General features: G+C 40.6%; 1 protein-coding gene across 4 annotated transcripts in view; it reads right to left on the reverse strand.

Moving 5' to 3' along the window:
• The window catches only part of khdrbs2 (KH domain containing, RNA binding, signal transduction associated 2), a 184,414-nt gene extending 158,139 nt beyond the window's left edge, over window positions 1–26,275 (reverse strand). For all 4 annotated transcript variants that reach the window (XM_061910378.1, XM_061910374.1, XM_061910376.1 and 1 more), the window contains exon 1: window positions 25,951–26,275. In XM_061910378.1, the coding sequence (XP_061766362.1) occupies window positions 25,951–26,041 (91 nt within the window). In that variant the 5' untranslated portion in view covers window positions 26,042–26,275. The remainder of the gene's footprint in view (window positions 1–25,950) is intronic.
• Between the last annotated feature and the right edge of the window lie 1,480 nt (window positions 26,276–27,755).

Consider the following 27,755-nt stretch of genomic DNA (forward strand, 5'->3'; position numbering starts at 1 on the left):
CATTAATCAGAGTAAAGGGTGGCTATTTTGAAGAAACTAGAATACAAAACATGTTTTCAGTTATTTCACATTTGTTTTGTCAAGTACATAACTCCACATGTGTTCATTCATAGTTTTGATGCCTTCAATGACCATGTAAATAGTCACAAAAATAAAGAAAACGCATTGAATGAGAAGGTGTGTCCAAACTTTTGGCCTGTACTGTATGCAAAAACATAATATATCAATTCCGGTTGTATAATTTACTCAAAACTATAATTAATCGACCTGCTAATTTACTGTTAAAGTCTGGTTAATTGTTGTTGTAACGTGGTTATATCTACACTTCCGTTAAAATGTAATACACATGTATTCTTCTGTTATTTGAATACTTTACCTTGGTTTTGGGCGACACTACAAATTTCCAAGGAGCAACAGTGTCAATATTATTCGTACCAATAACTGATACTTAAAAATGTTCAAGATCATTGAATGATTACATTTTTGATCACAATTATAATCAAAACAAAACACAGCATCGCGGTGTAACAATATCAATTGATTTATGTTAATTATGACATACTAATGGCTCTGATGGCAGCACGGTAGAAGAGGGGTTAGTGCATGTGCCTCACAATGCAAAGGTTCAGAGTAGTGCTGGGTTCAATCCCGGGCCTGGGATCTTTCTGTGTGGAGTTCGCATGTTCTCCCCGTGACTGCGTGGGTTCCCTCCGGGTACTCCGGCTTCCTCCCACCCCCCAAAACATGCACCTGGGGATAGGTTGATTGGCAACACTAAATTGGCCCTAGTGTGTGAATGTGATGTGAATGTTGTTTGTCTATCTGTGTTGGCCCTGTGATGAGGTGGTGACTTGTCCAGGGTGTACCTCGCCTTCCGCCCGAATGCAGCTGAGGTAGGCTCCAGCACCCCTCGCAACCCCTAAAGGGACAAGCGGTAGAAAATGGATGGATGGATATTGGCTCTGATTTATATCCTTTGATTTTTTTCCCTTAAAGCCCACCTGTGTTCTGGGATTTATTTCCTAACGACCACAATTTTTTTTTCATTATAACAAAGATCGATCTAACCACTGTGGTATCGACCTGAACTATACTACTTGGTACCATTATTGTCGATTTGTATCAAGACTATTTGTATCAATATATGTCCTGGTGACCTGGTCCTTACACACCGGAGCTCATATAAAAAGAGCTCAGCAGCACATGCACTTTTTGCGTCGGATGAAAAGAGCACAGCTCCCTCCCCCCATTCTCACCACATTCTACAGAGGCACTATAACAGGAGTCGGCAGCCCAAGGCTCCAGAGCCGCATGCGGATCTTTGACCAATCTGATGTGGCTCAGCCGCATACTTGCCGATGCCCGGATAAGTCTGGCAGATTTCCAATTTTAATGTCTCTATCACAAATCTCCCAGGTAAACATTTTAGATTTTCACCCCGACATCAACTTTGAGGGTGTGCCGTGATGACAATACCTCTAACACCCTTTCTACATGTCATCGCGCCAGGATTTTCACCATGCTAACTGCGTGCTGGTCGTCCAGTCACATTTTAGATGCGACCTCTATCCGAACGCATACGCAACTGCAAGGCATACTTGTTCAACAGCCATACAGGTCACACTGAGGGTTGTGATATAAACAACTTTAACACTCTTACTAATATGCGCCACACTGTGAACCCACACCAAACAAGAATGACAAAAACATTTCAAGAGAACATTCTCACTATATAACACAACATAAACACGACAGAACAAATACCCAGAATCACATGTATCCTGACTTTTCCAGGCTCCATTACACACCAAACCAACCCCGCCCACCTCAACCGACGCACAGAGGGATGGGGGTGGGGGTTGGGTTGGTGATAGCTGGGTGTATAATGGAGCGCAGAAGAGTCAGGATACATGGGAGTCCGGGTATTTGTACTGTAGTGTTTATGTTGTGTTATAGTGCGGATGTTCTCCTGAAATGTGTTTGTCATTCTTGTTCGGTGTGGGTTCACAGTGTGGTGCATATTAGTAAGAGTGCTAAAGTTGTTTAAACGGCCACCCTCAGTGTAACCTGTATTGCTGTTGAATAAGCATGCCTTGCAGTTTCTTACGTGTGTCTGGAATAGCCTCGTCGGAAAATTCTTTGGGCTGGCAAGCTATTTGTACAAGCTGTAGAGGGCGGTAGTGATATAATGTACGCCCTTATTATTGTTCATTGGGTGAACACCAGCGTACATTACAGAGAATAATTACTCTGAAATCCGGGAGTCTCCCAGGAAAATTGGGACGGTTGGCAGGTGTGAGTGACACTCTCAAGCGGCATTCACATAAAACTCACGGCCCGCACTAACATTAAATTTTCATATTAAGGTGCGGGCCGTGTGTCTGAGACCCCTGGTTTATACATAGCACAAAGCAAAATAAACTCTGTATGCAGTATTATTACATTATATGTTTCAAAAGAGTTATGTGGCTCCCATTGTTTTCTTTACTTTCTGAAACGGGTCAAAATGGCTTGTTGAGTGGTAAAGGTTGCCGACCCCTGCACTATAGAGAGCCTACTGACCAACTGCATCTCTGTCTGGACTGGAGCCTGCTGCAATTCCTCAGACTGAAAGTCTCTGCAGACACTGGTGAGGACATCGGAAAAGATAATCAGGACTATTCTTCCTCCTATTAGAGAAATCGCAAAAAGCCACTGCCTGACCAGGGTTGAGAAAATCTGTAGAGTCCTCCCACCCCCACCAAGGACTGTTTTCATTGTTGGACTCTAAAAAGAGGTTTCACAGCCTTAGTAGCAGAACCTCCAGGTTCTGAAACAGCCTCTTCCCTCAGGCCATAATGCCCTTGAACACATCATAATAATCCCCTCAATTCCCCCCAAAAACGGATTAACTGGCTGGAATACAAAGACAACATAACATATGTCCATAAACCTGGATGTATACGCAAAAGTGCAATACATTTATCTGTACATCCATCCATTTCCTACCGCTTATTCCCTTTCGGGGTCGCGGGGGGCGCTGGCGCCTATCTCAGCTACAATCAGGCAGCAATCTATTTATTTATATCTGAACATTATTGCTCTTTTATCCTGCACTACAATGAGCTAATGCAACAAAATGTCATTCTTATCTGTACTGTAAAGTTCAAATTTAAAAATGACAATAAAAGGAAGTCTGGTGTAATTCGCCCGCCTTGTTTACAATAAGAGCTCCAGCTTGTAGTTAGCAGTTAGCATACACCTTCCTACATGTAGTGGAGCATGTTTAGCTATTCCTCCTCCTGGGATGATATTTGTAAAATGAGGTTGTTTTTTGCTGCCATGGCCACAAGGATTATTGACTTAAAAGTGGCTTGGCAGTTGCACTGTGGAGGGACGTTAGCCCCAGGCAAGAACGCTACATTTCATTGAGGACGTGGTCGTTCGCATCGTTGCTTTCAAATTTGCGGACACAGCTAAAATGTGTCACCAACATGCGTTATTATGATATACCGATATTGTGGTATCATAAGCTCAATCGTCGGCCAAATGTATATAGTTTATATTGTCAGTATCGCGTAACCCTAGTTACACTATGTGTAAACATCAATACAATGGCAAGTTATTTCGTAACACACGCTACACTATATATTGTCGTCCATCAAGATTGTCATATATTATTTTCATAACATTAAATGAGTTATTCATTTAAATCCTCATTGATATTCAGTAACACTGCCATACGATATTGAGTTGATATTTGTATCATAAGTCAAACTTAGTTTTTATACATTTCACTTACATACATGTCACTTTGTGATCTTCTATCGACCTTGAGTTTTTTGATGCATGTTTTTAAATGAAAACTAAGTTACAAATGCATGCGGTGTATGTTTTTTTTTTAGGAAGTATATGAGACACTTCTTTTATGCCATTATTGTGCCTTTAAGCACTTGAGTAAACATGTCAGAAGTGATTAGTCGTCAAAATGCTTAGTGACAAAGTCAAATACATCCAAAGGATATATTGTACAAACCCCGTTACCGTAGGAGTTGGGAAATTGTGTTAGATGTAAATATAAACGTAATACAATGATTCACAAATCCTTTTCAACCCATATTCAATTGAATGCACTACAGAGACAAGATATTTGATGTTCAAACTCATAAACTTTATTTTTTTTGCAAAAAAGAATTAACTTAGAATTTCATGGCTGCAACACGTGCCAATGTAGTTGGGAAAGGGCATGTTCAGCACTGTGTTACATCACCTTTTCTTTTAACAACACTCAATAAATGTTTGGGAACTGAGGAAACTAATTGTTGGAGTTTTCAAAGTGGAATTATTTCCCATTCTTTTTTTACTATATAGAGCTTCAGTCGTTCAACAGTCCGGAATCTCCGTTGTCGTATTTTACGCTTCATAATGCGCCACAAGTTTTCGATGGGACACAGGTCAGGACTGCAGGCGGGTCAGGAAGTTACCCGCACTCTTTTACTACGAAACCACGCTGTTGTAACAGGTGGCTTGGCATTGTCTTGCTGAAATAAGCAGGGGCGTCCATGATAATGTTGCTTGGATGACAATATATGTTGCTCCAAAACCTGTATGAAGTATTCAGCATTAATGGTGCCTTCACAGATGTGTAAGTTACCCATTCCTTGGGCACTAATACACCCCCATACCATCACAGATGCTGTCTTTTGAACTTTGCACCTATAACAGTCTGGATGGTTATTTTCCTCTTTGTTCCAGAGGAAACCACGTCCACAGTTCCCAAATATAATTTGAAATGTGGACTCGTCAGACCACAGAACACCTTTCAATTTTGCATCAGTTCATGTTAGGTGAGCTCGGGCCCAGCGAAGCCAGTGGCGTTCCCTGGTGTTGTTGATAAATGGGTTTTGCTTTGCATAGTAGAGTTTTAACTTGCACTTACAGATGTAGTGACCAACTGTAGTTACTGACAGTGGTTTTATGAAGTGTTCCTGAGCCCATGTGGTGATATCCTTTACACACTGATGTCGGTTTTTGATGCAGTACCGCCTGAGGTATCAAATGTCCGTAATATCTTCGCTTACGTGCGGTGATTTCTCCAGATTCTCTGAAAATTTTGATGATTTTATGGACTAGATGGTAAAATCCCTAAATTCCTTGCAATAGCTGGTTGAGAAATGTTGTTCTAAAACTGTTCGACAATTTGCTTACAAATTGGTGACCCTCGCCCCATCCTTGTTTGTGAATGACTTAGCATTTCATGGAAGCCAATTTTATACCCAATCATGGCACCCACCTGTTCCCAATTAGTCTGCACACCTGTGGAATGTTCCAAATAAGTGTTTGATGAGCATTTCTCAACTTTATCAGTATTTATTGCCACCTTTCCCAACTTCCTCGTCACGAGTTGCTGGCATCAAATTCTAAAGTTAATGATTATTTGCAGAAAAAAAAAATGTTTATCAGTTTGAACATCAAATATGTTGTCTTTGTAGCATATTCAACTGAATATGGGTTGAAAATGATTTGCCAATCATTGTATTCCGTTTATATTTACATCTAACACAATTTCCCAACTCATATGGAAACAGGGTTTGCACATTCAATATCTGATCAACTATTTTTTTCCAGGATATGAACACTATTTTATTGTTTTTTTTTCAGTTTCTTAATGGTAGCAGACATTTTTAATACTAGAAGTCAAAGCATCTGATCGGATACTACCTTTGCAGTTTCCTAATTAAACCCACTATTGGAAAGGCTAATGACTATATCTGTCACCATTACTGCTTTACCTAAGACAGTGCATGGGGAACGTTTCTGCATTACGTGATTGATTATACGCGCTGTTAAGTAAAGGGGAAATGCAGCGTAAGCCTGAATGATGGAGCTACTGTGTTGCCTTAGTTTTTGTATGCCCTACCTTTCATAGTATTTGGTTTTGGACAAAAATGTGGAATTGATTTTTGCATGCCACCTCGGTTATTGTATGGGCTAAACCACTAACAATAACCGTTTGCCTCAGATATCATTCTGCAGACTCGAGTGCCCAAACAAAGAATCCAATACGTTTGTGACTGAGTTTTATCGCGTTAATAATACAGTTGTACCTCAGCTTACGAGTTTAGTTTATTCTGTGACCGAGCCCAAAATGTAACCCAAAATACTGTCAAATCAAAGTTGGCTACATGCACAAACAGGGAGGTAGAGTGGACAAAAATTGCATTTAAGTAAGAGTGCTGTTACTTTAGAGCAGGGGTCACCAACCTTTTTGAAACCAAGAGTTACTTCTTGGGTACTGATTAATGCAAAGGGCTACCAGTTTGATACACACTTAAATAAATTGCCAGAAATAGCCAATTTGCTCAATTTACCTTTAACTCTACGTTATTATTAACAATCAATGATATTTATCTTGGTGGAAACACTGATCATCTTAATGATTCCATCCACCCATCCATCCATTTCCTACCGCTTATTCCCTTTCGGGGTCGCGGGGGGCGCTGGCGCCTATCTCAGCTACAATCGGGCGGAAGGCAGGGTACACCCTGGTCACAATAAATATATATTTTTGATGACATGTTTTAAATAGGTTAAAATCCAATCTGCACTTTGTTAGAATATATGACAAATTGGACCATATTTCTAACAAAGACAAATCATTATTTCTTCTAGAGTTTCCAGAAGAAAAAATTAAAAAAAAAATCAAAAGACTTTGAAATAAGATTTAAATTTGATTCTACAGATTTGCCAGAATATTTTTGGGGAATTTTAATCATAGTAAGTTTGAGGAAATATTTTACAAATATTCTTCATCGAAAAAACAGAAGCTAAAATGAAGAATTTAATTAAAATGTGTTTATTATTCTTTACAATAAAAAAAATAATAATTACTTGAACATTGATTTAAATTGTCAGGAAAGAAGAGGAAGGAATTTAAGAGTTAAAAAGGTATATGTGTTTAAAAATCCTAAAATCCCTTTTAAGGTTGTATTTTTTCTCAAAAATTGTCTTTCTGAAAGTTATAAGAAGCAAAGTAAAAAAATAAATGAATTTTTTTTAAACAAGTGAAGACCAAGTCTTTAAAATATTTTCTTGGATTTTCAAATTCTATTTGAGATTTGTCTCTCTTTGAATTAAAAATGTCGAACAAAGCGAGACCAGCTTTCTAGTAAATAAATACAATTAAAAAAATAAAGGCAGCTAACTGGTAAGTGCTGCTATTTGAGCTATTTTTAGAACAGGCCAGCGGGCGACTAATCTGGTCCTTACGGGCTACCTGGTGCCTGCGGGCACTGCGTTGGTGACCCCTGGTTTAGAATAATATGTCTCATGTAGGGCTGGGCGATATGGCCTTTTATTAATATCTCGATATTTTTAGGCCATGTCACGATACACGATATATAGCTCGATATTTTGCCTGAGTTTTGAATGAACTCTTGATGCATAAACAGTAATAACATCCGTATGATGATTCTACGTGTTTACATCAAAACATTCTTGTTCATACTGCATTAATATATGCTCATTTTAAACTTTCATGCAGAGAGGGAAATCACAACTAAGTCAATTTACCAAAACTGTATTTATTAAACAGTTATTAAGCAGTGGTACAAACATTTATGTCATTCCCAAAACAGAAAGCACAAGATGGTTGGACATTTTAAAACAAGCTATTTGGTGCACTTTTGTGCATGATGTCACTAAGATGACATATCAAAACATCACTAAATGAAAGTGCACTTTTTGTACAGAACACTACTACAATAGTTTAAAGACCTACTGAAACCCACTACTACCGACCACGCAGTCTGATAGTTTATATATCAATGATGAAATATTAACATTGCAACACATGCCAATACGGCCGGTTTAGTTTACCAAATTACAATTTTAAATTTTCCGCTTAGTTTCTTGTTGAAAACGTCGCGGAATGATGACGTGTGTTTGTGACGTTATTGGTTGGAGGGGACATACTAGCTCAGCACCACGTACGGCTAAAAGTCGTCTCTTTTCATCGCATAATTACACAGTAATTTGGACATCTGTGTTGCGGAATCTTTTGCAATTTGTTCATTTAATAATGGAGACTATAAAGAACAATGCTGTTGGTGGAAAACGGTGGATTGCATCTACCTTTAGCACCGAGACACAGCCGGTGTTTCTTTGTTTGTTTTAAAGCTTTAACACAGAGCGGTAAAGCGAGCATGTTTCTCTACGGATGGGAAAATTGTGATATGTATCTTACCGGAGACATCAGTGCATTATTTGTCCTCCTGCAGTAACTGTCAAAAAAGGCACCTGTGAGCTTGGCTCCTCGGCTTCTCTCTGAGACACTGGCGTGTTCACCCCACCCATCCAACTTTCAGGTATGTCTTTACAATCTCACTAAAACACTATTAAAACAATAAGCAGATAAGGGATATTCCAGAATTATCCTAGTAAATGTGTCTAATTACATCTGAAACGCTCACACTGCCGCCGCCCGGAGCCGATGCTTTTTATTTTATTTTATTTTATTTTATTTTTTTCTAGTCCTTCACTATCAATATCCTCATCCACAAATCTTTCATCCTTGCTCAAATTAATGGGAAATTGTCGCTAGGGATCTTCCAGACTTATCCTAGTAAATGTGTCTAATTACATCTGAAACGCTCACGCTGCCGCCGCCCGGAGCCGATGCTTTTTATTTTATTTAATTCTATTTTATTTTTTTCTAGTCCTTCACTATCAATATCCTCATCCACGAATCTTTCATCCTCGCTCAAATTAATGGGAAATTGTCGCTTTTTTCTGTCCGAATTGCTCTTACTGCTGATGGCTCCCATTATAAACAATGTGAGAATGTGAGGAGCCCTTACACCGGTGACATCACGCGCACATACTTCCGGTAAAGGCAAGGCTTTTTTATTAGCGACCAAAAGTTGCGAACTTTATCGTCGATGTTCTCTACTAAATCCTTTCAGCAAAAATATGGCAATATCGCAAAATGATCAAGTATGACACATAGAATGGACCTGCTATCCCCGTTTAAATAAGAAAACATAATTTCAGTAGGCCTTTAAAACTTATAAAGTGCACTTTTGTGCATGATTTCACACAAGATATTTCAATAACTGTAAAATAAAAATGAGCTGCATAATAGGAAATTAAATAGTGATTGTCCTTTGCTATATGGTAGGTTACTGCGGACGTTATCTCCTTCGGACGGTATAGCTCGGTTGGTAGAGCGGCCGTGCCAGCAACTTGAGGGTTGCAGGTTCGATCCCCGCTTCTGCCATCCTAGTCACTGCCGTTGTGTCCTTGGGCAAGACACTTTACCCACCTGCTCCCAGTGCCACCCACACTGGTTTAAAAATGTAACTTAGATATTGGGTTTCACAATGTAAAGCGCTTTGAGTCACTTTGAGAAAAGCGCTATATAAATATACTTCACTTCACTTCTGATGTTGACTATTTTTTTCATACGGTGTTGATCTGGAAATGGTTGCTTGGGCATTTTGTTGGTGTGGCACCGGCCGAGATGTTGACATGCGGAGTTTCAAGCCCTCCTCATTCTCTAGCAGGTGACCTTTCAAATGGTGCTACAAATTAGCAGTCCTGCTACTTTTTGTAGCAATGCTTTTGCCGCATACTTGTAAAACATCTTCCCACTTAAAGCCAAACCCCCTCCAGACGATGCTTTTCTTGGTAATCAATTCTTCCTTCATTTGTTACCGGAATCGCACCTTCTCTCTCTTGTATTACCACTCCCACCGCTCCGTTAGCCCCACTGCTAGAGTTACCCATGTCGCTACATCTCTGCTCAGCGAGAGCGTCTGCCGTTACACGTGTGTCAGTATGTGAGGTATGTAAGAATGTGCACTTGTTTCGTGTCTCTGTGAGAAGGAGAGAAAAGAAAGAGTGAGAAACGCCTATAGTGTAATGCCCGCAGCTAAAAGCAACTGCGTGAGGACGTATACTCGAATATCACGATGTAGTCATTTTCTATAACGCACAGAGACAAACCCGCAATATACCGAGTGAATCGATATACCGCCCAGCCATAGTCTCAAGTAAAAGTAAAACAGAGTCATCCAACCAATTACTGGAGTATAAGTGAGTATTCAGTGACACAACTACTACTGAGTACAAGTACTTAGTAACTGGTGAGTAAATTCTGATTTTGTTTCACAGCTATTTTTTTATTGACAATACTTCAGTATGTACCAAAAAAGATTCACATTTTACAGTCACTTAAAATGTCATGGCTGTTAGGATGTTCAATAGAAATTTGAACAGCAAAAGCCCATGATCATCAATGAGACTCCATAGTCTACACCAGGGGTGCCCATTACGTCGATCGCGAGCTACCAGTCGACCGCAGGGGGTGTGTCAGTCGATCTCCAGCCAGGCTTTAAAAAAAAATAGACCTAAAAATGAGTGATCATTAATCTTCACCAAGACGTCACTTAAATGACATTCACGGTACCGGAGGGTCTTGTGAGATGACGCTGGCTGCTGCAAGATCATTATTATGAAAATATGACCGAGAGGAAGGCGAGAAACACTTTTTATTTCAACAGACTCTCGCGCCGTACCTTCCGTCAAAACTCTAAAGGCCGACTGCACATTTCCTATCTTCACAATAAAAGCCCTGCTTCATGCTGCCTGCGCTAACTAAATACAGAGTCTCGGAAAACTGGCGTGCACAAGCGATCCCTCAGAAAGCTGGCGTGCACATCACTTGTGCACGCCAGCTTTCCGAGACTCTTATTTTGTTAGCGCAGGCAGCATGAAGCAGGGCTTTTATTGTGAAGATAGGAAATGTGCAGTCGGCCTTTAGAGTTTTGACGGAAGGGACGGCGCAAAAGTCTGTTGAAATAAAAAGTGTTTCTCGCCTTCCTCTCTCATTTTTTCATAATAATGAAGTGGCAGCAGCCAGCGTCATCTCACAAGACCCTCGGGTGCCGTGAATGTCAATCAAGCAAGCTACTGAATTTGCCGCCAATGTTTTTCTTGTAAAGTGTATGGAAGCTGGATGAATTAGATGCCAAAAACCAACCACTTTCATGTGGTATTGTACAGAAAGGACAACTTTTTTTCTCCTCCATTTGAAAATGTGGGCGTTATCATCATTACTGTCTGATTCCAATCAATGCAAGTCATCAGAATCAGGTATTACACCAACTTATATTCTTGTCTTTGTGAAAGAAAGACATCTATATGTGTTACACATGCTTGTATTATCATTAAACATATTCAACTTGTTTACAAAAATGTCTCCTTCATAAATAAATAAATATAAATGATATATATAAATGAGGTAGATCCCCTCGAGTTGGTCAATTGAAAAGTAGCTCGCCTGCAGAAAAAGTGTGAGCGCCCCTGGTCTAGACTCTACACTTTTGTTATTCTGTTTGTTTTTTAGATGTAACCAGTGTCCTTTTATCTTTATTGTTTGTACTTTCATTCTTTTAATGTGTAATTCAAGAATTTAAGGAGCTTTATTTGTCAAATTCATAAATGCAAAGTGTGTGTCTTTTATTGTGTGAGCTACACAAAATATCATCCATCTTTCCATACATAATTACGTAACAGAGCTAATGTTATCATATGCACAGCTAAACAATAAAAATATTAACAACTCACCGCAAAATGTTGGAAGTACAATTGTTGTATGTTGAAATGCGAAGATTGCTATTGACGCACTTGTTGTTTTATAGGTTGTAAGGTAAGCATTAAAGAGTTGTGCCTCGATTTTTTTTTTTTACAGTGTGAGATGTAGACAAACATCACTAGTGCTCACGTTGGATGGGTGAAACAGTCATTTGACATTTCTCTCTGGGAAGAAGTCTCTCTCTAATGAAATAAATGCCTGTTGCAAGCAGTAATCAATAGTTTATAAAATAAATAAAATTTGAATACATCAGTGACGTGCTGTCAGGGTAGGCAAGTGAGGCAGTGCCTCACCTGCCACCAGGTGGCTTAACCATGAGATGTTCCAAAACAAAGTAATAAAATAAGATAAGCTTTAATAGTTTTTTTATGCTTTCTATGTGATTTTGGTGTGGTTCCTGTATATTTTGATGATTTAAATGGTCAAAATTGCAGAAATTAAATGTTTCCTGATCAAAACAACGCAGCATAGGAGAAGTGAGGCAGACACAGGCGGTGCCTCCACGGCTACACACAGCGTGTATTGGGCGTGTGCGTGCGAGGGGGCGCATGCTTGTTGCCACGGGGAAAAGGCAGGCCATGAGGCAGCATGTACCTCTGCCTCAAGGTAGGGGGCGATATATTGTCAACTTGTAGTTCAATGCTTCAGCAGTACTCTGACTCGCCACACTGGGAGAAGTGAGGGCGCTTTTCTTTTTTTTTAACTGTATAACAAACATGGCATTTTTATTAGAGTAAGGCAGCGTTTGTAGGTGTTTTTTGTCAGATGCAAAATTATTGTTAATTTTTTGGAATTAAGTTGAATTAAATGAATGTTTCTGCCAATATGGAGGATTATATACTGTATCCAAGATGAAATAGTTCTCTAAACTGGACTTTAAGACAAAATTAATGTATTCATACAAAGTATGTTTTCATGGAGGATAGCTATTGCTGCTTCAGATACAAACGCAGAAAGGTAATATACACTCACAATACTTGATTTATTTTGTTAAAAGCAAATGGGACCAAAAAGTATTTAATAACAACTTTATTAAATACTTTCTGGAACCATTTATCATATCATAATATCATTATGATAACGTTTTTATGAAAGCAAATAACTCCCTTTTTTTTTCCTGTAACTTTAATGTGCAACCTAAATCAACAATGACTAGAACTGCACATATGAATTTAAGTAAAAAAGAAAGAATAAAAAAAAGTATGCATGCCTCATCTGGTGTTTAGTTCACCGCACAACACTGGAATATATATATTGGAATTAAACTCAATGTAGCGGAGTAAAAGTAATCCAAAAAGTTGATTAAATGCAAATGTAGCGCGTTACAACGGTGCATGTCTTGCATATATATGTAATTAAAAAAAAAGTTTAAGTTACAGTACCGATGATTGTCACACACACACTAGGTGTGGCGAAATTATTTTCTGCATTTGACCCATCACCCTTGATCACCCTCTGGGAGGTGAGGGGAGCAGTGAGCAGCTGCGGTGGTCATTTTTAGTGACTAAACCCCAAATCCAACCCTTGATGCTGAGTGCCAAGCAGGGAAGATAATAGTTCCCATTTTCATAGTCTTTGGTATGACTCGGCCGGGGTTTGAACTCACAACCTACCTATCTCAGACACTCTAACCACTAGACCACTGAGTAATTACGTTTGAGTGTGGAGCAAATGAGCAGATATAATAAATGTTTAACTTCTTTCTGCTCCTTTTCATTCATAATTTACTTCAATGTTATGTTGTTTTAGTTTTAATCCTTTTCTGATGTTTTATGAATGAAATAAATAAATGAACTGTTGTGAACTACCCACCTGCACACACACCTTGTCGTGTTTTTAAAATATTTATTTGTTTAGTTCAGTGAATATCATCTGTTTTTGCTTCTCAGCACTTCTTCTTTCACACTCACTTCTCCCTGAACAATGGTTGGAAAAACAATTTTTAATTTTTTTTTTTTTTTACTAATTATCTGTATAATAGCCAGCTATTAATTAACACTAGTGAGTGAAACACTCAACTTTTTTTGTCGATCTTAAAGGGTTCCTTGTAACATTGACTATGCCAAGTAGCCATGGGGAGGCTCGTATCTTAACAATGAGCTGAGAGACAACTCGACTCCCTAAAAACTGTACACGGCATGAGTATAACTGTGTTCATAGTGTCTTTATGACAAAACCTGCCTTTGTTAGCCTGCTCTCGACCCCCCCACCCAGAAGTAAATCTTCCCCAGCTCTGATGTACAGTACCACTGTATTTCTACAGGTGTAACGTGTCTGAGACTGCAGAGGAGAAATTCAACGTTAAAGACTTAGTCATCCTAAAGATTAGATTACATAGATTAGATAGTACTTTATTTATTCTGTCAGGAGAGTTCCTTCAGGAAAATTTAAATTTTCAGCACAATCCCATTCAAGATTAGACAAACATTACAGGGAGACAGAACAGGATCGCTGACGGGTCTGCCGGCTTCCAGCGCCCCTTACAAAAAAGATGAGATACAGGTAAACAAGGGTGTTTAAATCCTCTCTATATATTACCATATTTCCTTGAATTGCCGCCGGGGCGCTAATTAATTTAAAACGTCTTCCCACTCCGGCACTTACCAAAGGCATGCAGTAAAAAATTGAGTGTGATGTAAGGATACCATCATGAAAAGCACATTTAATTAAAAAAAACATTATTATGGTCTTACCTTTACTTATAAATGAAGTCCATGCCAGCTCCTTCTGATCAAAAGGATCGATAACTTGTTTATAGAAGTATTCCTTATCTTTCTTCAGTTTTAAAAGTCCCTCTGTTTTGATGGAGACTTTCCTTTATCACCTCCTGCTTCAATTGAAAGTCCAGTTTAGAAAACTGCCATCAGACCAATGCTATCAGTTAGCTCGGCTCCTCATGTGCGGGCGACGACAGAATTATCCTCGGACAACTCCCCGTCCTGTTCTGTTCTGTGGGTGATCTCTTTATCCCACCGCTGCCACCATGAATTGTTATTGTATAAATACTTCACACTGTGATTTTAGGACTGGAACATGCTTTTTTTCAGCCCGGTTGTTTAAATAGCCAGCATAGGAGTAGCGATGTTACATCCTTAAAGGTCCGTCGTGCATCCACCGCGTCAAATCCAATCCCAACACATATCACGTCACTCGTTGTCACTTCTTCTGCAGCCGAGTAGTCGCAAGAAGGATCACTTGCGGCCTCGACCACCAGGAGGCGGGAGTCATTTAATGACTCATATTTGACACACGCAGCTACGGTATATTAATAAAACATAGTTGCTTACTGTTCTTTTTAGCATACCGGTATTCAATAGCTTGGACCTTAAATCCTACTTAATAGCTCTTAGTCTTCTTCCCTTTATGCGATTCCAAATTACCGGTATTAAAATCAGCCTCCTCCATTTTGAAAATGATGACTTGTTTTTTAGAAGTCTTCCTTATCTTTCTTCAGTTTTAAAAGTCCCTGTGTCTCGATGGAGACCTTCCTTTATTACCTCCTGCTTCGATTGAAAGTCCAGTTTAGAAAACTGCCATCAGACCGCTGCTATCAGTTAGCTCGGTTCCTCACGTGCGGGCGACGACAGAATTATCCTCGGTCAACTCCCCCTCCTGTTCTGTTCTGTGGGTGATCTCTTTATCCCACCGCTGCCACCATGAATTGTTATTGTATAAATAATACACTGTGTTTTTAGGACTGGAACATGTTTTATTTCAGCCCGGTTGTTTAAATAGCCAGCATAGGAGTAGTGGTGTTACATCCTTAAAGGTCCGTCGTGCACCCACCGCGTCAAATCCGATCCCAGCACATATCACGTCACTCATTGGCACTTCTTCTGCAGCCGAGTAGTCGCAAGAAGGATCACTAGCGCCCTCTACCACCAGGAGGCAGGAGTCATTTAATGACTCATATTTGACACACGCAGCTACGGTATATTAATAAAACATAGCAGCTTACTGTCAATTGCTTGGACCTTAAATCATTTTAAATAGCTCTTAGTCTTCTTCCCTTTTTGCGATTCCAAATTACCGGTATCAAAATCAGCCTCCTCCATTTTGAAAATGATGACAGGGGAAGTGTCACCCGTGACGTCACGAGTTTGATACAGCGGTAATAGTAAGCATGCAATAATTATTTTGCGAAGCGAGTTTGACCCGGCAGCAATTCAAGGCAGGCGCATACTATATACCCGGCGGCAATTCGACGAAATACGGTATTATCCATCCATCCATTTTCTGCCGCTTATTCCCGTTCGGGGTCGCGGGGGGCGCTGGCGCCTATCTCAGCTACAATCGGGCGGAAGGCGGGGTACACCCTGGACAAGTCGCCACCTCATCGCAGGGCCAACACAGATAGACAGACAACATTCACACTCACATTCACACACTAGGGCCAATTTAGTGTTGCCAATCAACCTATCCCCAGGTGCATGTCTTTGGAAGTGGGAGGAAGCCGGAGTACCCGGAGGGAACCCACGCATTCACGGGGAGAACATGCAAACTCCACACAGAAAGATCCCGAGCCTGGATTTGAACCCAGGACTGCAGGACCTTCGTATTGTGAGGCAGACGCACTAACCCCTCTGCCACCGTGAAGCCCTATGAGCTATAATGAATTAAGAAAAAAATACATCGACCTTCTTGTCTCTCATAATGATTGTGAACACTAGGAAAAAAGGAATGCGTGTACTATTTAATGGCTATCCTCTCTTTTAATTGCAAATTTTACCTTAATCAACGCAAAGGCTCCCCTAGTGGCTGTAAACCATGTATTTCTCCTGCGTTCTTATCGACTCCCTGAAATGTGCCATGATGTCTCAGCATGTAAAGCATGGGTGTCAAACTCTGGCCCGCGGGCCAAATCTGGCCCGCCGTGTAATTTCATTTGGCCCTTGAGGCACCATCAATTTAGCATTAGAGCTGGCCCGCCGGTGTTATACGGCGTCGGTGCCGCTGTAACACCGCATTCACCGCTAATACTCATACTTGCCAACCCTCCTAATTTTCCCGATAGACTCCCGAAGTTCAGTGCCCCTCCCAAAAATCTCCCGGGGCAACCATTCCCCCGAATTTCTACCGATTTCCACCTGGATAACTATATTGGGGGCATGCATTCAAGGCACTGCCTTTAGTGTTCTCTACAACCTGTCGTCACGTCCACTATTCTTCCATACTAACAGCGTGTCACATAATATTTGTGGCTTTTACACACACACACACACACACACACACAAGTCAATGCAAGGCATACTTGGTCAACAGCCATACAGGTCACACTGAGGGTGGCCGTATAAACAACTTTAGCACTGTTACACATATGCGCCACACTGTGAACCCACACCAAACAAGAATGGCAAACACATTTCAGGTGAACATCCGCACCGTAACACAAAATAACAAATACCCAGAACCCTTTGCAGCACTAAGTTTTCCGGGAAACTTCCAGCAAACTGACCAATAATTAACATTTTATTCATGCAATCTCTCTTGCTACTTCAAGGCTTGAGTGTTTGGTTCATTCATTGTTATTTTATTTTCAAATTTATTATTAGCCTGTGGAAAAAATGTGATATTTACCTCAGAAGATTGCACATAGAAAAAAAGGCATTAAATTTGTATTTAAATTTGATTTGATATGCCATTGATATTTTTTTATTACTATTATTATTATTTGAAACTGGATTTTGCATGTCACTAAAGTTATATAAGCCTTGCTTGTTCAATATTTAATGCAAAACTTGTTTGGGTCCCTATTAAAAGGTTAATTTGTTCAACCTTGGCCCGCGGCTTTATTCCGTTTAAAATTTTGGCCCACTCTGTATTTGAGTTTGACACCCCTGATGTAGAGAATGGAGTACTTTTACAGAGGCATTGCTTCGACTTTCAAACAGATATCTTTTGTATCATTATTGCCTTGCAGCACTTGCCGACATGTCAGAAGTGATTCCTCATGAAAATGCTCTCTGACAATGTCAACTAGATCCAAAGGATACATGCAAAACTAGAGTAGACTACAAGTGGACCCCGTGAATTGCAGAGCCTTGAAATAGTTATTGCTTTAATATACTGTATTGCAGGGGTCACCAACGCGGTGCCCACGGGCACCAGGTAGCCCGTAAGGACCAGATGAGTCGCCCACTGGCCTGTTCTAAAAATAGCTCGAATAGCAGCACTTACCAGTGAGCTGCCTCGATTTTTTAAATTGTATTTATTTACTAGCAACTGGTCTCGCTTTGCTCGACATTTTTAATTCTAAGAGAGACAAAACTCAAATAGAATTTGAAAATCCAAGAAAATGTTTTAAAGACTTGGTCTTCACTTGTTTAAATAAATTCATTTATTTCTTTACTTTGCTTCTTATAACTTTCAGAAAGACAATTTTAGAGAAAAATACAACCTTAAAAATGATTTTAGGATTTTTAAACACATATACCTTTTTACCTTTTAAATTCCTTCCTCTTCTTTCCTGACAATTTAAATTAATGTTCAAGTATTTTTTTTTTTTTTATTGTAAAGAATAATAAATACATTTTAATTTAATACTTCATTTTAGCTTCTGTTTTTTCGACGAATAATATTTGTGAAATATTTCTTCAAACTTATGATTAAAATTCAAAAAAATTATTCTGGCAAATATAAAAAAATCTTCAAAATCAAATTTAAATCTTATTTCAAAGTCTTTTTAATTTCTTTTAAAAAATTGGTTCTGGAAAATGTAGAAGAAATAATGATTTGTGTTTGTTAGAAATAAAGCTTGGTCCCATTTGTTATATATTCTAACAAAATGCAGATTGGATTTTAACCTATTTAAAACATGCCATCAAAATTCTGAAATTAATCTTAATCAGGAAAATTTACTAATGATGTTCCATAAATAATTTTTTTTAATTTTTTCAAAAAGATTTGAATTAGCTAGTTTTTCTCTTCATTTTTTCGGTTGAATTTTGAATTTTAAAGAGTCGAAATTGAAGATAAACTATGTTTCAAAATTTAATTTTAATTTTTTTCGTGTTTTCTCCTCATTCAATTAAATGTTTTTTTCATCATTTATTCGCCACAAAAAAACATCAGTAAAAGGAAAAAAAATGTACGACGGAATGACATATAGAAATACCCATTTTTTAATATATCCATCTATCGCTTATTCCCTTTTGGGGTCGTGGGGGGCGCTGGCGCCTATCTCAGCTACAATCGGGCGGAAGGCAGGGTACACCCTGGACAAGTCGCCACCTCATCGCAGGGCCAACACAGATAGACAGACAACATTCACCCTCACATTCACACACTAGATTTATTTATTAAAGGTAAATTGAGCAAATTGGCTATTTCTGGCAGTTTATTTAAGTGTGTATCAAACTGGTAGCCCTTCGCATTAATCAGTACCCAAGAAGTAGCTCTTGGTTTCAAAAAGGTTGGTGACCCCTGCTGTATTGCATATACGAAAGGAAGCCTGAAATGGTGAATATGTGAGTACCAATCTGACCTTTGACCTTTTACCTTGGTGAGGTGCTGGACACAACTTAGTTTGGACATTTTCTTGTTTTGACATTCATTTTATTGCAACTCAATTTGAAGTTTTTGGTGTTGTTACTGGTACAGAAGCGCAGGGCAACATGCACCGCATTGACCTTTGGTCTTGTAGTCATCCCGCTTTTGAAATAATTCAGACTCGGTTTAGGATTCATATTCAAGTCTCAAACTATTTATCAGTCGGAGGTGAATCCAAGTGCAACACATGAAGGACTAGACTTTCATCTATCAATCTGAGCTGAAGGGCTCATGCTAAATATGAATGAGCTTGCTTGGATTCACTAAGGAACTACTTTACTGAAGTTACATAAAAATCCGTATTAGTAATTAGGGATATTATTATTTGCACGATGCAAGAAAACAAGCTCGCGCATCCATCTGGAGAAGAGAATTATAATATTATCCGCCCTCCAGCAGCGGCTTTGTTGCAGTAAATTTGCATTAGAAAGACATACACAACTACATAAAAATTGTTGATTTCATACATTTGAGACGACAGTAAATCAATGTTGATGTGTTTACCTTAGTGCCATAGGTAAATAAGGAAGTGTTGAGGCACTGAAGGACAGATATGTGTGAATCTGTAAATCTAAAGACGTGGTTTATCTTGCTGTCAACGCATATTCATAATTACTCACCAACTCAGCACAGAGGCTGCTCTTATGGGAATTCATTACAATTTTCTACAGAGATACTCCGGTTATACCTTTTACTCTTTATTATTTTTTATGTATACTGTATTTTTCGGATTATAAGTCGCTCCGGAGTATACGTCGCACCGGCCGAAAATGCATAATAGAAGAAGGAAAAAAGAAGAAGGAAGGAAAGGAAAGGAAAAAAAAACAGCTTGTAATCTGCAGTAAATGATTTCCTTTTCGGTGCCATTTTTGTTCAGCCCTTCTCAGTTTTTTATAAGTTACCGCCAACGATGAAATGAACCATTTTAATAGCTACGGCAGTAGCATATAACATATAGCAGTTAGCATTCCATGACCCACAATGCACTTCTGCCATGACCCTCCCCCGCCAAATTCTTATTGGTTGACGTGTGTGTGACGATTGCTGACATTTTCTTTGTCTCTTCCGCGAATTAGATAAATAATATTATTTGATATTTTACGGTAATGTGTTAATAATTCCACACATAAGTCGCTCCGGAGTATATCTCGCACCCCCGGCCAAACTATGAAAAAAACTGCGACTTATAGTCCGAAAAATACGGTACTACTTCCTTGGTTTTTCTTTAATCTGTTCCAAAAACTCTGACAAAAACCACTTTTCTCATAAGACATTATGCAAATCCACTGAATCCATTCCATCCATCCATCATCTTCCGCTTATCCGAGGTCGAGTCGCGGGGGCAGCAGCCTAAGCAGGGAAGCCCAGACTTCGCTCTCCCCAGCCACTTCGTCTAGCTCTTCCTGGGGGATCCCGAGGCGTTCCCAGGTGAGCCGGGAGACATAGTCTACCCAACGTGTCCTGGGTCTCTCCCGTGGCCTCCTACCGGTTGGACGTGCCCTAAACACCTCCCTAGGGAGGGGTTCGGGTGGCATCCTGACCAGATGCCCGAACCACCTCATGTTGAGGAGCAGCGGATTTACTTTGAGTTCCTCCCGGATGGCAGAGCTTCTCACCCTATCTCTAAGGGAGAGCCTCGCCACACAGCGGAGGAAACTCATTTCGGCCGCTTGTACCCGTGATCTTATCATTTCGGTCATGACCCAAAGCTCATGACCATAGGTGAGGATGGGAACGTAGATCGAGCGGTAAATTGACAGCTTTGCCTTCCGGTTCAGCTCCTTCTTCACCACAACAGATCGGTACAACATCCGCATTACTGAAGACGCCGCACCGATCCGCCTGTCGATCTCACGATCCACTCTTCCCCCACTCGTGAACAAGACTCCTAGGTACTTGAACTCCTCCACTTGGGGCAGGGTCTCCTCCCCAACCCAGAGATGGCACTCCACCCTTTTCCGGGAGAGAACCATGGACTCGGATTTGCAGGTGCTGATTCTCATTCCGGCCGCTTCACACTCGGCTGCGAACCGATCCAGTGAGAGCTGAAGATCCCGGCCAGATGAAGCCAACAGGACCACATCATCTGCAAAACGCAGAGACCTAATCCCGCGGCCACCAAACCGGAACCCCTCAATGCCTTGACTGCGCCTAGAAATTCTTTCCATAAAAGTTATGAACAGAATCGGTGACAAAGGACAGCCTTGGCGGAGTCCAACCCTCACTGGAAACGTGTCCGACTTACTGCCAGCAATGCGGACCAAGCTCTGACACTGATCATACAGGGAGCGGACTGCCACAATAAGACAGTCCGATACCCCATACACTCTGAGCACTCCCCACAGGACTTCCCGAGGGACACGGTCGAATGCCTTCTCCAAGTCCACAAAGCACATGTAGACTGGTTGGGCAAACTCCCATGCACCCTCAAGAACCCTGCCGAGAGTATAGAGCTGGTCCACAGTTCCACGACCAGGACGAAAACCACACTGTTCCTCCTGAAATATTAACACACAAATCTAGTTTTACATACAAAAAAAACATGAAAAAATATATTAACAGCAAATAATATGGATAATTAAACATTTGACATAACGTTGTTCTTTATTTTAAAGACTGTAGTTGGCGAAGACGCCAATGAGTGGAGAGGAGGAGAGAGCCGTGTGGACGCCAGTTGCTACTTGGCTTTATCGAAGTCCTGACATTCGACACTTTTTTTGGGCCCCAATCGTAGTCAATAAAAAAGGATAGAGCCTGAGTCACCAAAGTGTAGGATTCTTTGGGCACTCAAGTTTTTAGGTGCAATGTTTTGTCGTACGTTAACCTAGACTTTAGGGGTGTGGGGAAAAAATCGATTCGAATTTGAATCGCGATTCTCACGTTGTGCGGTTCATAATCGATTCTCATTTTTAAAAAATCATATTTTTTTTCTAATCGATCCAACAAAACAATACACAGCAATACCATAACAATGCAATCCAATTCCAAAACCAAACCTGACCCAGCAACACTCAGAACTGCAATAAACAGAGCAATCGAGGAGACACAAACACGACACAGAACAAACCAAAAGTAGTGAAACTGAAATGAATATCATCAACAACAGTATCAATATTAGTTAGAATTTCAGCATAGCAGTGATTAAAAGTCCTTCATTGACATTATCAATCCCCTTACTTCCCAGGGGGTGATATCAAGGGTGATGGGTCAAATGCAGAGAATATATTCGCCACACCAAGAGTGTGTGTGACAATCATTGGTACTTTTACTTTAACTTTATGTACGTATGTATGTATGTATTATAAAATGTGACAAAATATATGTACAGTACATCCATCCATCCATTTTCTACCGCTTATTCCCTTTCGGAGTCGCGGGGGGCGCTGGCGCCTATCTCAGCTACAATCGGGCGGAAGGCGGGGTACACCCTGGACAAGTCGCCACCTCATCGCAGGGCATGTACAATGATAATTTTAGTTATTCTTCAGTGTGGATGCCTCAAAGGTGTGGTTTTACTTCAAATCATCAGTGCCATGCCATGCTTTGTTTTTGCCTTATTATTGTTATTAGTGCTGTGTGAATGCGTGTGTTTTCTTCTATTATTATTAATTTTGTTTGTTTGTTTTGTTTTGTACAGCAATGTGTGCTCGCCACCTGCCTGTGCATAAAAAGTGCTATATCAATAAAGTTTGATTTGATTTGATATAATAAAGAAGCTGGTCAGATCTCTCAGTGAGGTGGCTCGCTGCAGTCAGCTACATTTTTAGAACCGTCTGCATTACTTTATTTATGAATCGATCATTGATGTTTACTAATCGACTTTATAATTGTCCGTGTCCGAATTGTGATGCATCTAAAATGTACTATTTGGGCCATTGTGATATACTGCATATCATTATCGGGAATTTTTGTCCACATCGCAAGGCACTGAATCACAGTGAGCTCTCTTTCTCTTCTATTGAACTTTGGTGAGAAGCCACACAATCTTGAAAAGTATTTAAAAATACAGATTACAAAATCCTGCGATGAGGTGGCGACTTGTCCAGGGTGTACGCCGCCTTTCGCCCGATTGGAGCTGAGATAGGCACCAGCGCCCCCCGCGATCCCAATGGGCATTAGCGGTAGAAAACGGATGGATGGATGGATGGATGGGCATTACAAAATCACCCAATTCAGACAAATATTTTTATACAGCAGGCTCAAACAGGTTTGACTAAATCTGACAAAGATTGAACACCGGGCAGCAATTTCAAATGTAAAATCCAAATTGATATGTTTTAAAGTGTGTATTTCTGGCAAAAGGGCTTCACAGTGGGAGTTAGTGCGTCTGCCTCACAATACGAAGGTCCAGAGTAGTCCTGGGTTCAATCCCGGGCTTGGGATCTTTCCGTGTGTAGTTTGCATGTTCTCCCCGTGAATGCGTGGGTTCCGTCCGGGTACTCCGGCTTCCTCCCACCTCCAAAGACATGCACCTGGGGATAGGTTGATTGGCAACACTAAATTGGCCCTAGTGTGTGAATGTGAGTGTGAATGTTGTCTGTCTATCTGTGTTGGCCCTGTGATGAGGTAGCGACTTGTCCAGGGTGTATCCTGCCTTCTGCCCAATTGTAGCTGAGATAGGCACCAGCGCCCCCCGCGACCCCAAAGGGAATAAGCGGTAGAAAATGGATGGATGGATTTCTGACAAAAATAATATGTTTAGGTTGAAACTTCTTTGCTTCAATTCTTCATGGACAGAAGCAGTTTTACGAATCAGAAAACTACACATCACATGAAGTGTGTTTCATTTGCTTTACTTTGCAAACAGAGATGAATTCACTGCGTGGCGCAGTGGTAGAGTGGCCGTGTGCAACCCGAGGGTCACTGGTTCAAATCCCACCTAGAACCAACCTCGTCACGTCCGTTGTGTCCTGAGCAAGACACTTCACCCTTGCTCCTGATGGGTGCTGGTTGGCGCCTTGCATGGCAGCTCCCTCCATCAGTGTGTGAATGTGTGTGTGAATGGGTAAATGTGGAAGTAGTGTCAAAGTGCTTTGAGTACCTTGAAGGTAGAAAAGCGCTATACAAGTACAACCCATTTATCATTTATTTATTTAATTGTTGATTCCTACACAGAACTCCCTGAATAAAATATATCTTCGAAATTACAGCATGCAATAAAAAAGCTTGACTTAACCCGATGGGTAACGATCACTTGGTCTGCAAGATATGTGCATCAGCCTTGTGGGAATTGGATCTGCCGTACTGTGAGTCGAAAAATCTTATTTCTGCTCCACTTTGCATCGCAGTGAGAGACGAGTGCACGGCCGCCAGGTGTTTCATCAACACATTACTGTATACTTTGTGCCCGTTCAAAGCAAAGTGTCACCCGTGTATTCATGCATGTTGCATTATGCTGTCAACTCTGGTATTATCTTTTAAATTGCATCTCTCGGACATGACACATAAATCGAGCCATTTGCATATATATACACACACAACACATTTGTAAAATTCCATACTATTTGACATATGAATGAATCTATTCATATACATACCACTTTAACAATCCTATCTGAAAGGACGTGCAGAATCCATTACATCCTTACCTTGAACCAGTTGAGATTATTACCTGTGTTTCTTAGCAGTAATAAGCCTCCCATTAAATATGATACAGTGCCTGTATATTAATGGCTCCCTAAGGACTATTCTGCACGGTTACAGTGTTAAATCACAGCAGAGCACCTGTCTCAGTGTTTACACTGTGCTGAAAAAGTAATTCCCCGTAGTTTTACCCAGCATATGAGAAGGGTTGCAAGATTCCTTCACATTGTCACTTTCATTTGATTGATTGATTGATTGAAACTTTTATTAGTAGATTGCACAGTACAGTACATATTCCGTACAATTGACCACTAAATGGTAACACCCGAATAAGTTTTTCAACTTGTTTAAGTCGGGGTCCACGTTAATCAATTCATGGTAATTATAGTTAAGAGGTACTCGTGCAAGCCTCTGACAATATTGCATGCATTAGGACAGTCAAACTTTGGCTTGGACTAAGGTTGTTTCTCCGACGCAGAGGATGATTAGCACGAGCGAGGCGTGAGTACATCTTTTTATTGATATACTATATAGAAAACAGGGAAAACAAAAACACTTGCTCGATGGCATGAATAACAATGAACTATAAACTAAAACAGCACGATGGCATGGCTATATACAAATGAAACAAAAGACACTAGCTGTGGCAAAAACAAAACAATACTTGCACTGAGGCATAAATATACTTGGATCGAAACGAGGGGCATGGATAACGAGGTGTTCGAGGGCATGAAGGTAGCGACAGCATGGTAGGGTGTGTGAAGATGCCAGAACGAAGACAGAAGAAGAATGACTTAAATAGTAGCTGTGATGATTAGTGAAAACTGGTGTGAGGCTGAGGACAGGGACGTGACATGACAGGTGAAAACTAATGAGTTGGCATGGAGACGAAAACAAACCAGGAAGTGCAAAGACAGAACCAAATGTCCAAAAAACTAAACATGACCAAACATGGCAAAAAACAAAACATAATCATACAGACGTGACAATAACCACATAAACATTAAAAACGCATGATATTTGATGCACATTAGTCACATTTTCAGCATTTGATGTGTATACTGTATCACTCATATTCATCATATGTATTTTGGGGAGACGGTGTCCGGGACTTTACTTACCCGATGGAGGGAAACATTTGAAAAAGTTATGCACACGTCAATAGAAACAATGTCTTGACGTACCTTCTGCAAGCAGACGCACAGCATGGACAAACTGAGGGTCCAACGTGTTTTTCTCAGCCACCAGCTCTGGCAAGTAGTTATTTGGATGCATTCTTGCAGGTCGTGCAGACGTTCGAGGAAAAAAAATACACAGCTCCTGATGTTAGTCACCTAGAGCAGAAAGGTAAAAGCCCAAATTGGTCGTCCTCCAATGTCTGCGTGACGCTTGCCAGCCTGCAGTTGGACTTGTGATTCATAAATGTGAGCCCATCTCCTCCACCTCTGGCTGCTGCCTCTCCTCCTCAGCACCCCGCCAGAAGCTCATACTCGCGCTGGGTGTCCCCCTCCCCTCCTTCGTGGAACCGAGATTGGACACATGCTGGGGGGACTGACGGTGCTGCAGAACAAAGGCACCCCTCCTTGCCTCCACGTTGAGTGCATATGCATAGTGACTTAGATCTATAGATGAGTGTCTGAAGAACCCTGCAAACAGAAAAAGAAAATTTTGTTGAAATAGACGGCGCCATATCATGTTCCCTGCATGAATAACAAATAAATGTAGGCCTTTAAAATTTAATAGACATCCTCTCTTTTAGTACACATTTTAATGTTCTATGACTCAGTCATTTAAAAAAAAGCTCAATCTTTGAGTTCGCAAATGGTTGTACTGTAAATTAGTTCTTAAATGTTGACTAATTGCACTATTTCTCACCATCCATCCATCCATTTACTACCGCTTGTCCCTGTCTCTCACCTTGCTCTGTAATTCCAATGCCTACCCTATTCTTTGGTGAATTGTTGTCGCCCTCTGGTGGCCAAAAAACAATTATGCACATTTCCCTCAACTTGTAATAGCTTACAAAATAATTGTAAAGGAGGGCTTCACGGTGGCAGAGGGGTTAGTGTGTCTGCCTCACAATACGAAGTTCCTGCAATCCTGGGTTCAAATCCAGGCTCGGGATCTTTCTGTGTGGAGTTTGCATGTTCTCCCCGTGAATGCATGGGTTCCCTCCGGGTAACCTCCAAAGACATGCACCTGGGGATAGGTTGATTGGCAACACTAAATTGGCCCTAGTGTGTGAATGTGAGTGTGAATGTTGTCTGTCTATCTGTGTTGGCCCTGCGATGAGGTGGCGACTTGTCCAGGGTGTACCCTGCCTTCCGCCCGATTGTAGCTGAGATAGGCGCCAGCGTCCCCCGCGACCCCGAAAGGGAATAAGCGGTAGAAAATGGATGGATGGATAATTGTAAAGGTACATTTTTAGCTACATACACCTTTTGTTTTTGTGAAGCGTTTCTTTCTTCCTTGCTGAACATCAGTTCTGATTATGCTCCACGCCAGGAGGTACCAGTGCCTGCACCACAACCAGTGGAGCAGGCAACTGAAAAAAATAAAAGAATCTCAAGAAATTGAGAAAGAAGAAAAAATACTGGAAGAACTTCGGGAAAAGTGAAGTGAAGTAGTGAAGTATATTTTTTTATATAACGCTTTTCTCTAGCGACTCAAAGCGCTTTACATAGTGAAACCCAATATCTAAGTTACATTTAAACCAGTGTGGGTGGCACTGGGAGCAGGTGGGTAAAGTGTCTTGCCCAAGGACACAACGGCAGTGACTAGGATGGCGGAAGCGGGAATCGAACCTGCAACCCTCAAGTTGCTGGTACGGTCGCTCTACCAACCGAGCTATGCCGCCCTATGATGAAGAGGAATCAAACGATGAAGAAACTCAAGAAATTGAAAAAGGAGAAGAAGCACTTGAAGATAAAGAAATTGACAAAGATAAAGAAGAAGCTGAAGATGGAAAAATCCGGCTTCCAAACAAAAA

The sequence above is a fragment of the Nerophis ophidion genome, linkage group LG09 (assembly GCF_033978795.1).
Source record: "Nerophis ophidion isolate RoL-2023_Sa linkage group LG09, RoL_Noph_v1.0, whole genome shotgun sequence".
In the NCBI taxonomy this organism is placed as follows: Eukaryota; Metazoa; Chordata; class Actinopteri; order Syngnathiformes; family Syngnathidae; genus Nerophis; species Nerophis ophidion.